The sequence below is a fragment of the Monodon monoceros genome, unplaced genomic scaffold, assembly GCF_005190385.1.
Source record: "Monodon monoceros isolate NGI ecotype Baffin Bay Population unplaced genomic scaffold, NGI_Narwhal_1 Super_Scaffold_21, whole genome shotgun sequence".
In the NCBI taxonomy this organism is placed as follows: Eukaryota; Metazoa; Chordata; class Mammalia; order Artiodactyla; family Monodontidae; genus Monodon; species Monodon monoceros.
Genome location: NW_021703778.1, coordinates 23,768,227 through 23,782,009, shown reverse-complemented (window position 1 = coordinate 23,782,009; position 13,783 = coordinate 23,768,227). Strand labels below are relative to the sequence as shown.

At 42.2% G+C, this 13,783-nt stretch overlaps 1 protein-coding gene across 3 annotated transcripts in view; it reads left to right on the top strand.

Moving 5' to 3' along the window:
• Positions 1-11,382, top strand: part of ITIH2 (inter-alpha-trypsin inhibitor heavy chain 2) — a 38,336-nt gene extending 26,954 nt beyond the window's left edge. For 2 of the 3 annotated variants that reach the window (XM_029239295.1, XM_029239296.1), the window contains 7 exons: positions 91-260; positions 2,009-2,146; positions 6,384-6,497; positions 6,942-7,140; positions 7,698-7,870; positions 9,109-9,220; positions 11,182-11,379. In XM_029239295.1, coding sequence (XP_029095128.1) covers positions 91-260; positions 2,009-2,146; positions 6,384-6,497; positions 6,942-7,140; positions 7,698-7,870; positions 9,109-9,220; positions 11,182-11,329 — 1,054 coding nt within the window. In that variant the 3' untranslated portion in view covers positions 11,330-11,379. Of the gene's footprint in view, positions 1-90; positions 261-2,008; positions 2,147-6,383; positions 6,498-6,941; positions 7,141-7,697; positions 7,871-9,108; positions 9,221-11,181 lie in introns of all 3 variants that reach the window. The other variant, XM_029239294.1, reaches the window with a different exon arrangement.
• Positions 11,383-13,783: the final 2,401 nt, after the last annotated feature.

The following is a 13,783-nucleotide window of genomic DNA, read 5'->3' as shown; positions in this document are numbered from 1 at the left end:
ACCTCATGGTCCCCAGGGTCCCAGTTGGACCCAGAAGTGGTGGAGTTAAATCTAGTGATGCTGTCCAATGTCTCTGTTTCCTGAGTACAGGAGCCTGGCTCCTACAGCTGCTGTGAAAAGGAAAATTACAAAAACAATCCTGCAGATGTCTCTGGATCACCATATAGTGACCCCCCTCACATCCTTGGTGATTGAGAGTGATGCCGGGGATGAACGCATGCTGGCAGACTCCCCTCCACAAGACCATTCTTGTTGTTCAGGTGAGTCTGCCTACCTGGTGGAGAAATTTTTCATAAGATGTTACGGAAAAACCCAAACGAACTTTTTGGCCAACCCAATATTTTTTTATAAGCCTAAGTCCTGATAAGCCTTGTTGACATAGATAAAAGTAAACAGGAATGGAAAGAACTTGGTTACAGCAGTGGCAGTCACTTATCTGAACTTCTTTGAAGTCATATACAAAACTCATGTAGAATCTAGTACTCAAAAAAGTATTTTTAATGGTCTATCAGATGACATGTCAGGCCCTTCTCCAATCCTGTTGAAAGCAAAGAATTGAAAACTGTCTCACTTACAAATAGATTTGTTTCCTAGACATTGGAGTTATTCCATTTTGGGGCACTACACCGATTTTCAAATGGACTCTTAATTCCTGGGAGGTTTTTGGTGAGGCAGGCAGGAAAAAGGTGTGCCTTCCATTTCTAAACTAGGAGAAAGGGTTTTCTTGGGAAAAATATATATGGAAGCTAAGAAGCTCAAAATTGCCGTAAAAGCTATCCACGATCTCTGTGTTTCGTGGAATGTCCCAAGGTACACCCAAGGGCACGGGTGCCCACATTTAGAAGAGCTTGGTTTACTCATCTCTTCCTTCCTCCCTTTCTTAGGGACTGGTCCTGTTATAACAATCTTGAGAATGACCAGCATTCACTGGAGGGATCGTTTTCTGCATTTTTAATTCTGTCCAAGTGAGATGCCAACTTTATGACAGTGGTCCAGGCTTCAGGAAACTCTTACTTCTGACTTCCAGTTACAATAGCCTGGAGCCTCACAGCTAAATTTATGCAGGGAGAAACTCACGCTAGATGACCTGACATTTATAGGTGATTTTATATCCCCTGAATAAAATGCCTAGGTGAATTGGCATTTTTTTCTCAGAGACAAGGAGCTGACTGCATATCAGAAAGCCAAATGAATTTTTTTTTTTTTTTTGCGGTACGTGGGCCTCTCACTGTTGTGGCCTGTCCCGTTGCGGAGCACAGGCTCCGGACGCGCAGGCTCAGTGGCCATGGCTCACGGGCCCAGCCGCTCCGCGGCATGTGGGATCTTCCCAGACCGGGGCACAAACCCGTATCCCCTGCATCGGCAGGCGGACTCTCAACCACTGCGCCACCAGGGAAGCCCCCAAATGAATTTTTTGCAACCAGTAGGGGGTATTGGTTGGTTGGGAAACTAAATCGTTCAGATTGATTGTTTTGTTTTCTTTTCTTTTTTATTGAAGTATAGTTGATTTACAATATGGTGTTAGTTTCAGGTGTACAGCAAAATGATTCCATTTTATATATATATGTATTTTCAGATTATTTTCCATTATAGGTTATTATAAGATATTGAATATCGTGTTATACAGTAAATCCTTATTGCTTTCTGATTGTCATTTGGTGAGTAGATAGGACTAGATCCGAGAAGATGCCGTCCAGAGTCTGGCTGGACCTCATCTCCCCAGTTTATGGTGAAGGCACAAGGTCCTTCCCCAAACTCCAAGGGCTGGTTCCTTCTACTACAGACCCTAGCCCAGGACCCAGACTCTGCAGAGAAGCCTACAGCAGGCCCTCACAGCATGATGAAAGAAGGAGCTGGAAGATAGAGAACTCAGGAATAAAAATAATGGGAGAAAACCTTAGCTGAAAACCTCTGGGGTCTGTCTGCATAAAACAGATTCTTGATATTGTAAGCAATGTCCATGGAAAAGTAAACCTGGAAACTAATGGATACAGTTTTTTCTATGCAGGTGCCCTGTATTATGGCAACAGAGTTGCTCCAAATTCATTCCCACCTTGGGTGAACCCTTCACCGACACCAATGGTCCCAATGCCCGCGGTTGGTGCTCCAGTGCTTGAGACAACGCCTCCTCCACACGTGATGAGAGGTAAGGGAACTTCCACAATGCTTCCACATCCCAGATCTCAATTGGACCATAATGCCATGGAGCATTGGTATACGTTTAAAAAATCCTGGTAAAGCTGGAAGCCTTCTATAGGCATCGTTGCCTTCCATGGAAAGAAGATGGCCCCATGTATTAGTCAGGAGCCACCTGACAAAATACCATAGACTGGGTGGTTTAAGCAACAGAAGTTTATTTCTCCCAGTTCTGGAGGCTGGGAAGTCCAAGGTCAAGGTGCCAGCAAGGTACATTTCATCTTCTTCGTTTGTAGGGAGCACCTGTCTTCCTGTGTGTTCACATGGCCCCTTTGTGTATGCACTGGAGAGAGAGAGAGAGGGCAGGCTCTCCAGTGTCTCTTTTATAAGGGCACAAATCCCATCATAAGGGTCCCACCCCCATGACCTTGTCTAACCTTCATCAGCTCCCAAGGCCCCACCTCTAAACACCATCATGTTGGTGGTTACAGCTTCAACATATGAATTGGGGGGGGACAACACATTCCATAGCACCCCATTTCCAACTGTACAAGGCAAACCCTCTGGGATGGAAGAGATGCACCTCTCGTGTGGGGGGGGGCCAATGTGTATCAATGGAAAGGACATCTTCTTTGGAGATTGTTCATGACACTCATTTGAACTTAAGTTACTTAACATTTCTGCACTTCACTTCCTTCATTTTGAAAACAGGCATCATGATACTTGCGTAGCTGTAAGTACGTATCATGATGTAAGCTACTTACACAGCTGTCAATTAAATGTGTAACCATCTTTAAAGAGCTGGCACGTTATAGTCACTCAATAAATAGGTGTTTTGTTTGATTTTGTCATGCAGCATGTGGGATCTTAGTTCCCCCGACCAGGGATCAGACCTGTGCCCCCTCCAGTGAAATCACAGAGTCTTAACCACTGGGCCACCAGGAAAGTCCCTAAATAGGTGTTATTATCAATTTTATAATCAAAAATACTTGAATGTTGTTTCCTATATAACTGCATTATCATACATTATTTTGTGAGGTTGTTTGTTAATTTGCTTACTTGATTTTAATCAACAGCATATTTGAAAACCCTAGTTTTGCTCAGCATTTAAAAGTCTTTCTACCAGTGGTTTCAGTGGTAGGCATGGGTAGCAGATGCAATCGTGTGAAAGCCAGGAAGACGACTTTCCTCGCGAGGGTCCTGGCAGCTGCAGCTGGCTTCCTCGTGCAGATTCTTTCTTTGCCTTCTGGTCGTCAACCTCTGCAGGGTCTTATTTCTCAACCAGAGAGAGGGGCTGCCTGGGGGAAATAGGAAACTATCTTCTCTCCTGTTCCTGGTCTGCACTATGCCTTTCAGTGAAAGGGATTTCCACTGCCTACCCATTGGCTGGTCCCATGTAGAAACCTTGTGTCCCTTTTCTGCCTTTTACTTAGGAGTAAATTTCAACATTCAAAGAAGGAGCACATCCCTCTCCCTCTTGGAAGGTCCAAAGTACCAGCTTAACTCGGGTGGTTTGCAGTTTAAATATCAGAGTAGCTTCTGGTGTAGCTTCTTAGAAATGTGCTGCTTTTCTAGTCTGCTTGGAATGTAAGACTCTTCTATCCAGAAATCCTCAGAACTGATTTCTCAGGACTGTACACCTACCACTCACCTGACATAGAATTATAACAGAGAGAACACAGCGAGGACTTTGGGTATTTATGATATCTTTAAATATCTTTAATAAGTATCTTGATAGAGATATTTTAAAACATCCCACCTCTACGACTTAGCTCTGAAATTGTTATTTGGGGGCCCAAAGTGATCTTCTTCTTCACGCTTTCATTGGTGGTGATGCTTCAGACAGAGGACCCTCCACTCCCCTCCCACATCATCTCCAACTATGGAGCTTTGGTGAAGGGCTCTGCATGTGACTCTCAGAAGTGACAGCCTCGAAAAGTGGCACATGAGGAGGGAATCTATATGTCCAAGGTTGCTGTGCTTGCACAACAGCCATTTTACTATGTGTTTCCAACGAGTGGCTTCTGAGAGCAAGATCTGATTGCCGTGACAAGTTCATGAGTCACTTAAACTGTTCCTTTGCAAAATAAAACTTTCATAGAAACATGTAGAGCCCGAGCCAATTTCTTTTGAAGTGTTCTTCTGTAAGAATGCAGTGCTTGCTCCGAGTTTCTTGTCTCTGCTGTATGAGGCAACCAAAAAGGACAAGGTCTTGAGAATCAGACACTTCTGGGGTCAAACTCTGCCCCCATGACCTTGGCCTGGACACTGAAACATCTATAGGTCTCAGCCCACCTTCAAAATGGGGATGATAATAACCTGCAAGGTGGTTCTAAAGTAGGTTCCTGGTTCCTAGGAGAAGCTCGGTAAATGCTGGCTAGTCTTACACCCGTTAACCCCAGGTCCTCAATCTCCCTCCAACCTGATCAGAATGGAAGGCTGCACAGACTAACTTCAGTATGATCTTTTGTTTCTGGTAGACGTCTATCCACTCATTACGGCAGTACTGATGTGCTGCTGCTCACCAAAAGGTCTGATGGATGGGATTTAGGTTCATCAAAATGGCAAAACCCATCATTATCTTTAATAAAAGCAATTTCCTTCAAGCCAAGTTATCTCAAAACACCCTATTTGTGTAGAGGAAAGAAGAGGCTATCATAATAAGATGATTTTTTTGATGAAAAAAACAAAGAGCTGGGAACCTTTGTTGAGTGTTTTAATGATGCCCTCTCATGCCCAGCTCCTACACTAAATCAATTAACCAAGTATTTATTGACTACAGAGCATGACCTTGGTGGTGTGAGGGGTGCAAAGAAGTACAAGATTTTGTTCCAGTTCTGGATGAGTTTATCCTCCATTTCAAGTTCCCAAACACACACTTGAAGGAGCATATCAGGATGGTTGGGAGAATGGGCATGTAATCAAACGGCATGGCTTTGCGTCATAACTCTGACACTTATTAACGCTGTGATGTGACCTCGGGCAGGTCACCTGTCCTCTGCAGGACTGCGGTGAGAATTAGTTAATATTTGCAAAGAGCTTTGTGATAGCATCTAGAAAACAGCAACCTCTCAGACATTTGTTAAAGCACGGTAAGGAACAATTTATTCATGATGGGTGTAGGGACCACTGCATTGGGGTATTGCAGTGCAGGAGGGAGATTAGACTCAACTCTGAACACACCATGGGAAAGTGGGAATTTACAGACAAAAACCAGGCTGAGGTCAGTAAACGGAATATTACTAAGAGGAAACATCAGTGGAAAGGGGGGGTTCTGGTTAAACTAACCTAACAGGATTCTTGCTGAAGGCAGGCCAGGTAATCAGACCTCACTTGAGGTTGGTGGGGGGAGGAGGGACCTGAAGAGATATCAAGGGTGATCAGATTTGGAGGGTGGGGGATTCTAGCTAAACCTACTTAGTAGGATTTTTGCTAAAATTAGACAATGCCGAGAGGAACATGGAAGTCCAAAAGTTGAGGTCAAACTTGAAGAGTTCAGGGAAGCCTGAGTAGAGTTAGTCCCAGGAGAGAGTCTTTGTCACTCCTTCATTAAATTGTTTCTCTCTTGAAGGTAAAGACCATGACTTATTTATAGCTACACCAAGCGTTGCATAATTCAGAGTTTTGCACATGGTTTGGTTTTTTTCTGACCAAATATTTGTTGAATGGGTAAACAAACAAACAAAAAAGATCAGCCAGAATAATGGTGTCTAGTAACAAAGGAGTACTTTCTTGGGAATAGCTTCATCCTTCATTGCTCTTGGAATTGATCAATATTAATCTGTATGCCAAAAGGTAATATTACGTCTTTTTTATTTTTATGCACTGTGTATGACTACTTAAAAATACAGGTATTTTACCTATCTATACACACAGTCACTGTATATACACATATGTAGTGCATTTGTAGTATATATTATACATATAGTGTGTATGCTTGTGTTTCTTATTCCTAATGTCTTTCTTATTCATTTTTTTCTCTCTAGCCTAGAATATATGTGATAGCTACAAAACGAGTATACATTATATTTGTAAGATAACCTAGAACTCTGAGGGCAGCTCCATGAGGAAGGGACAGCGCTTGGACCACTGGGTCCCTGGTGCCTAGAACAGTACCTAGCATATAGTAGGAGCACAATAAACATTTGTTGTTGTGAAATTAAAGATGTTCAGGAATAAAATACTGTTCAAATTAATCTTCCTTTCTATGATTTTGTTTGTTTTCATTTTCTTTGTATATTTTCCAGTTGAAAATGACCCACACTTCGTCATCTACCTACCAAAAAGCCAAAAGAATATTTGTTTCAATATTGACTCAGAACCTGGAAAAATCCTCAACCTTGTTTCTGATCCAGAATTAGGTAAAATAAAAAGATATTATATTAGAATTAGACTACTACATCATGGTCATTCTTCACTGTCACTACCTGGGATTTCTTTCTTTCCTACCTTAATAAAATCTTATATATATATATATATTTCAAACTACTCTTTTCAAACTCTGATAGTGAGAAATGAATTATAAATATATTCCTATTTGAACTATTCTAGATAAAATACTCTGAGTATGAACTAGCAGAACTTGTGATATGATTAATTTAAACCATAATAAAATAGTTATAAAATGAGAATTATAGAGGAAAAAAATATTATGTAAATCCTGAAGCTAAATAAAAAAATAATTTTCCCGTTCTGTCAAGTTTTATAAATTTGAATTATGGTGCCCACATGTGCAAAAAAAAAGAAAGAAAGAAAGAAAGAAAAAGAGCGCACAAGAGAGAAAAATACATTTTTTTTCCTTGCAGGGATTTTGGTCAATGGACAGCTCATCGGTGCCAAGAAGCCCAAGAATGAAAAACTAAGCACCTATTTTGGGAAACTGGGATTTTATTTCCAACGTGAGGACATGAAAATAGAAATCAGCACTGAGACCATCTCCCTGAGCGGGGGCTCTCGAACATCTGTCTTGTCCTGGTCCGACACGGCCCACGTCCTTAACCAGAGGCAAGTACAGTTACATCCGAATTAGGGCGTATCCTTGACACGTGACTACGTCAACAAATCCAGGCATGCGTGACACAAACATAAAACTCAAAATCGTCATTTTAATTGTGAAGAAGTCAAGGTTCAGAAAAAATTTTGTTACTTCCTGCCCTGCTCCTGGCAGTAGAGTCTATGTGTTTTGGTCACAGTGTGTCTCAGTGCTAGCCTGGCGCCTGGCATACAGTAAGCACTCAATAAGTACATGTTGGACGTGTGAATGAATCCATCAACTGAAATCCAGCCCAGTGTGTCAGAGTGCTCAGAAACACTATGATTTTGTCCTACGAGTAATATCTTCCCATTAGTATCTGTTCATTGTTGATAGGGAAACGTATACATTGACAGAATTTCAGCGCTGGGAGATAAATCAACGTTCTGTGGCCAAAATGTCGTAAAGCTCTTAAAAAACTGGGGGGATTGTATGGGGCAGAGTGAGGTCATATTAGGGGTGGGAGAGGAATGACATTCTAAAACGAGTCTGTTCCGGAATCGTTAACTCCTTTTTGACTTCCCACCAGGGTGCTTGTCTCGGTGAAGAAAGAGAAAACTGTGACTATCACCCTGGATAAAGAGATGTCCTTCTCTGTTTTACTTCATCGCGTTTGGAAGAAGCATCCGATCAATGTCGACTTTTTGGGGATCTACATCCCCCCCACAAACAAGTTTTCTCTTACTGTACACGGGTTGATAGGTAAAGTGTTCGTGGACCATCTGGCAGGTGTGGGACTGACCACCCTAGGTCTTGAGCAACTTTGGCTCAAGGTTAGAACATTTGGTTAGAATGTGGGAAAGTGACAGGTATGGACTCAATGGTTCAGGGAGGACCCACACCCTGGTCTTAATTTATGAAGGTGCCTGAGTGACACACAAAGAGGTCAGTGTCATTGACAGAGTGTAACATTTACCGTTGCTCGCGGTTTCCATAGAAACATGAGACACATCTCACCATGCAGGGCCACGGGGAGGCCAGGTTTGGGTCAGGAACCAGAAGCAGGAGCAAGAGATAGGTCCAGGCCAGAGCCTTTACTGGGGTTTCTGTGCAAAGACAGGACAGAGCAGGATAGTTTGGGGTTGGTTGGTTAATAATTTCAGTGGGCACTGGCCTACAGGGTGGTCTTTCCTTGCCTGGCACATGGCCCTGGAATGAGTCCTTCTGGGGCTCCCAGGCCAGAGAGGAGGTCCGGCTCTGGCTTGGTTCGTTTGCAGATCCCCGCCATGCTCCCGGCTGAGTCCTTTGCTCTCTTTCAGAATTGGCTTTCCCAGGGAGGGGCAGTCTCTCCCCAGCCAGACGGAGTTTTTAAGATGTCAAAACATCATAATATACAGAGAATAAAAAACAAGATTCCTACAACCCAACACAGCAGTGCAGGGCGACTCGTAATGCTATAGCTGGGACTATTTTCTGCTCCAGACAAAGCTTCCCAGGGCTGGGATTTCATCACATACTGGGCAAATTAAGAGAAGGGATGGATACACTGTAAGTTTTATGCTGAAGATTTTTTTCTCACTGAAGAGAAGCAAACTGGTTTAGGAAGTCTGTGATAACAAGCAGGGCGTCCAGGTCAACCTTCCCTACTTTTTAAAGAACGGTGGCGATTTAAGCATACTGTATAGTGTCACAAACCAAACGTGTTTCTAGATTTGAGCTGTACTCTCAGGTGCTGACCTTTACCCCCACCATCAGAGTGTTCGATTTTACTTGGGGTCCAGTTGATCAGACTCATATGTCAAATGACATATGAGTGAGCAGCATGGATTTGCCCTCAGGAAGAACCCATCCCCATCTGCATCCTTTTCCTCTCAGTACATCTGTCTACCCCAGAATGTCTAGATGGGGGAACCAAAATGCAGCCTGGATCACATGACCAGCCTGTCCTTTTGTCTTCCCTTGAGTTACATGTAAATAAACGTCTGGACTTTGTTTCATAGGCCAGTTCATGTATGAGCCAAAGATACATATCTTCAATGAGCAACCAGGAAAGGACCCTGAGAAGCCAGAGGCAAACATGGACGTGAAGGGACAAAAGCTGATTGTCACCAGGTATGTCTTGGATGCATATACTACGGGAACAAAAAGGGCTCCTGTTAGGATTGGACTCACGGCCAAATAGAAGAACAAGAAAAGCCATTTCAAGCTTTACCTGTGTCACACTAAACAATTCACCAGGAAGAGACACATACATGGCATTGGCGTAAGGACACTGCACGGAGTCCATCCGAAATGCAAAAAACGACCAGGTACATAAGTACGTACCATCAAATGCCAAGATTAATTAATCTCCTCTTCTCACCTTCGTACATTAGAAGCCATATGGCCACAAGCTGGATAATTGAAAAAGCAGATCAAAGGAAGAAATCATAAAAATACCTACTCGCCTTAGTGCTAGCGAAAGAATGTGTAGATTTTTACTTAAGCCTAGAGCTTTCTTTTTGAGTACTTATCCACTGAATGCATGTTTGTGTTTGAATCTACTGAATACATCTTGGTGTAGCTTTTCTTACACAAACCGTATCCACATGCTTCATTTTGAAGTGAGAACATAGATACCTGTAAAGCATCCTGAGTTTAAACTTTTTACACGTCTTTTTCATTTTTCCCAGTCTTTACAGTTGTCTCACCCAGGCCTAATTTGGTATCATATTAAAGAATTCGGGGCCTTTTTAGAGTTTTTACAAAGCAGCCAACTTTGCTCAATGAGAAATGACTCTTTTGGCACACGAATGTCATTGGCTTCCATGTACTTCATTAAACCATAAAATTACAACAATTAAGCCATAAAATTACAATAATCATTAAGCCATAAAATTACAACAGTAAAATAAAGTTACCACAGAAATAGATTTGTGAACTGAAACAATGGACTCTCAGTACACTACTCAACTAGTATGGGTTTACCAGAGATCAGTGAGTTACCACTGGGCGTCAGTAAGCGTGTTTCATAGAAGCAACGCTGAGCACAGTTGATCACAGTAATAACAAGTTATCTGAGGTTGGTAAACACACATCTACTCTATGCTAATGACCAAAGGTAAAGGCTGGGCCCCATTTTCTTCTACTGCCAGCACCTCGTGACGCACAGCGGAAACTTACTCGACCTGTGGGCCACGTGCAAAGATGTATGTTTTAAAGCTCATTAATGGCAATACACCGTATTAACTTCTTTACCCTTAAAACGAAAACCATGAATGTCTCAGGAACAGCCGGCATCGCTCCTAAGTAGAACAGTCACCCCTGCAGTCAAGCTGAGACGCACCTCAGATTCATCCTGCAGGGAACCTGTGAGCTGGAGCTTCGTTTCCACCTTCTTTCCATTTGAACGTTATTTCCGCCCCACAGCCTCCCTGCAGTAGCCTCAGCTCCCCAGAGAGCACGATGGCTGGATCCTCTTCCAGCCTCACCAGATAAACACAAGACACCCAGGAAGTTGTGAGTTTCAGATACTTGGGACATACTTCTGCTGAAACATGAGCGGTGTTTATCTGAAATTCAAATTTAACTGGCATCCTGCATTATTTGCTAAATCTGGCAGCTTCTTCCTTGCTCTGGGCTAATTTGGAGACTATACCAGCCCTAGGCAACCTTGAGGACATAGGCCCCAGCCAGTTCCCACTGCCCCCTTGTCTCTTTCCCCATGTCCAGAAAGAGGACTGCCTCAATACATGGGCCTCCCCTCCAAGGCAGCAGGGAAAAAATAAAAAAGGAAAGTTAATTTGCACTCTTTACCTTCCTGGAAAAGTCCATATTGGTCAATCTCTAGACAGGTTATTTGAATTTCTAAGGACACACTGCTTATTGTCTGTCTTTCTAAACCAAGTCCCTGACTCTGGTGCTTTGTATGACTTGGGGAAGACTTGGGGAACGGGGATGGGGCACGGGGGTGTTAGCAGATACGGTGCTAGAAGGGGGCAGAAAACAGAGAGGGAGAGTGTGTCTTCTTTCTAGATACACAGGCTGGCCACGCCTGGTCTGTGTCCTAACCACGCCCACTGTTCTCCTTGCAGAGGCCTGCAAAAGGACTACCGGACAGACAGAGTGTTTGGGACCAACGTTCCTTGTTGGTTTGTGCACAACAGTGGGAAAGGCTTCATCGACGGACATTACAAGGATTACTTTGTGCCTCAGCTCTACAGCTTTCTCAAATGGCCTTGAAAAGTTTATAGTTGGGGAAATTCTATGTATAAATATACATTTTTTCCCTGCCACCTTTGTAGTCGTTCTTGAGTTTGAATAATTAAAAACTAACCAGATATCATGGTGGTTTATAAAACCTGTTAACACACCTGAAGAAAATACTTTGCAAAGAAGTTTTAGGATGCTGTTACGTTTTCAGATGGGAAGGTTTGTTAATCGAGGTCGTGCAGAGGAGGGCTGCATTGGTGAGTCAAGCTGCCGTCCAGACAGAGTCCTGGGTTTGGCATTTGCTGTAAGGACTTCACTGTTTTTAGTGTTAGGTCCTCAACCTTGCAACTGAATACATTATTACGTTGTCAGTTACATGGGAAATTCAATTATGAGGTTATTTGGTGAACTTGGAGTAAGAACAGGGGAAGTCACCTATCTTAATTGTTTTGTAGTTATATATATATATGAATATAAAGCCCTGTCACCCTCTGTAGGGATAACCTTGCCAAGTAACCTATGATGCCCATGATGCTTTGCCAAAATTCCTTCCTTAGTGTTGGCCTCAGAGACCCATTTTAGTCCAAGAAGCCTGTATTAGGATTCTCCTAAGAGAACTAGTAGGATAGCCATATCATATATACACACATATATAAACGTACACACCTATACAGTTGGCCCTTGAACAATGTGGGGCTTAGGGCTGCCAAAATCCCACACAGTCGAAAATCAACAAACTTTTATCTCTGTCTCAAAGACAAAGGAATTGATAGATGACTTACCCAAGGGCAGGAAACTGAAACAGTATAGAACAGATCAGGACTCAAACCCTAGTTTTTTTTTGTTTTGTTTAGTTTATAAATTTATTTTTTACTTATATTATTTATTTTTGGCGGTGTTGGGTCTTTGTTGCTATGCATGGGCTTTCTCTAGTTGCGGTGAGCAGGGGCTGCTCTTTGTTGCGGTGCGCGGACTTCTCATTATGGTGGCTTCTCTTGTTGCAGAGCACAGGCTCTAGGCGCGTGGGCTTCAGCAGTTGTGGCACGTGGCCTCAGTAGTTGTGGCTCATAGGCCCTAGAGTGCAGGCTCAGTAGTTGTGGTGCATGGGCTTTGCTGCTCCGTGGCATGTGGGATCTTCCCGGACCAGGACTTGGACCCGTGTCCCCTGCATTGGCACGTGGATTCTTAACCACTGCGCCACCAGGGAAGTCCTCAAACCCTAGTTTTTTGATTCCACATACTGTGATCTCTGATTAAATACAAACTTTTCCCCATACTTAGTTAATTTTAAAGATCTGTAAAATGAAACAACAGGTGCTATATTTGTTTTTTAAAAATCCACATACAGGGGCTTCCCTGGTGGTGCAGTGGTTGAGAGTCCGCCGATGCAGGGGACACGGGTTCGTGCCCCGGTCTGGGAAGATCCCACATGCTGCAGAGCGGCTGGGCCCATGAGCCATGGCCGCTGAGCCTGCGCATCCGGAGCCTGTGCTCCGCAACGGGAGAGGCCACAATAGTGAGCGGCCCACGTACTGCAAAAAAAAAAAATCCACATACAAGTGGTCCCATGCAGTTCAAACCCATGTTGTTCAGGGGTCAATGGTATATATATATATATATATATATATATATATATATATATATATATATGAAGAGATTTATGGAGGCTGGTGCAAGTCTGATCCATTATCATTCTGTGCTTTCCTTTGTTTATAACTTTCCTTTAAATCTATTCTGAAAATGGATATATGTTCAAAGGCCAAAGTGATGAAATTGCACTTAAAAAAATTTTTAAGGTACATTTTTATGAAGCTTTTGCTGCATAATTTGGTTAAAACCATTTTTCATTTTAGAAAGTAGACAAAACTACCTCTTTTTGGACATACCCAACCAATATTTGAGAAAGCAAGTGATCATCTTTTGACATAATTGCAAAATATTAAACATGTGATTATTTCTATAATTTCCAAGATAACCTCAGTTCTGAAGAGGTAAATAGCGTTGCCTTTTAGTTTCATTCCTCTATAAAAATTGGTCACCTATGGCACCTATGATTTTTTAAAAAATCTATTACATCTTTTCTATCCCTATTTCAAAAATACTAATCTTAAAATGCTAATATTCAACACAAACTTCAAAAGTGGGTTCGTATACTGGTTACTTTGTAAAAAATTTTGACCTTAAAACAGCTACCTTTAGCTATATAAGGTTAGATCTATTCCTAGTATTTTACATGTGCTCAGTAGTTTTAAAAATAATGATGAAAATCTTGGGGTGTAAATTTACATGCAGAGTACTGAGCAACATAGTCCTAGCAAAAGAAACTAGATTTAAAATCAAACCCATGTTATTCAAATTATCAACACTTTTATTAATAGCTGGTGTTTTAAAATTCATTTCCTGTAAAAAATAACCTTATTAATACTGTTCACGTGTCCCTCTTGAGACCAGAAAATTGCCTTCTCTATATAATTAATTTTGAAT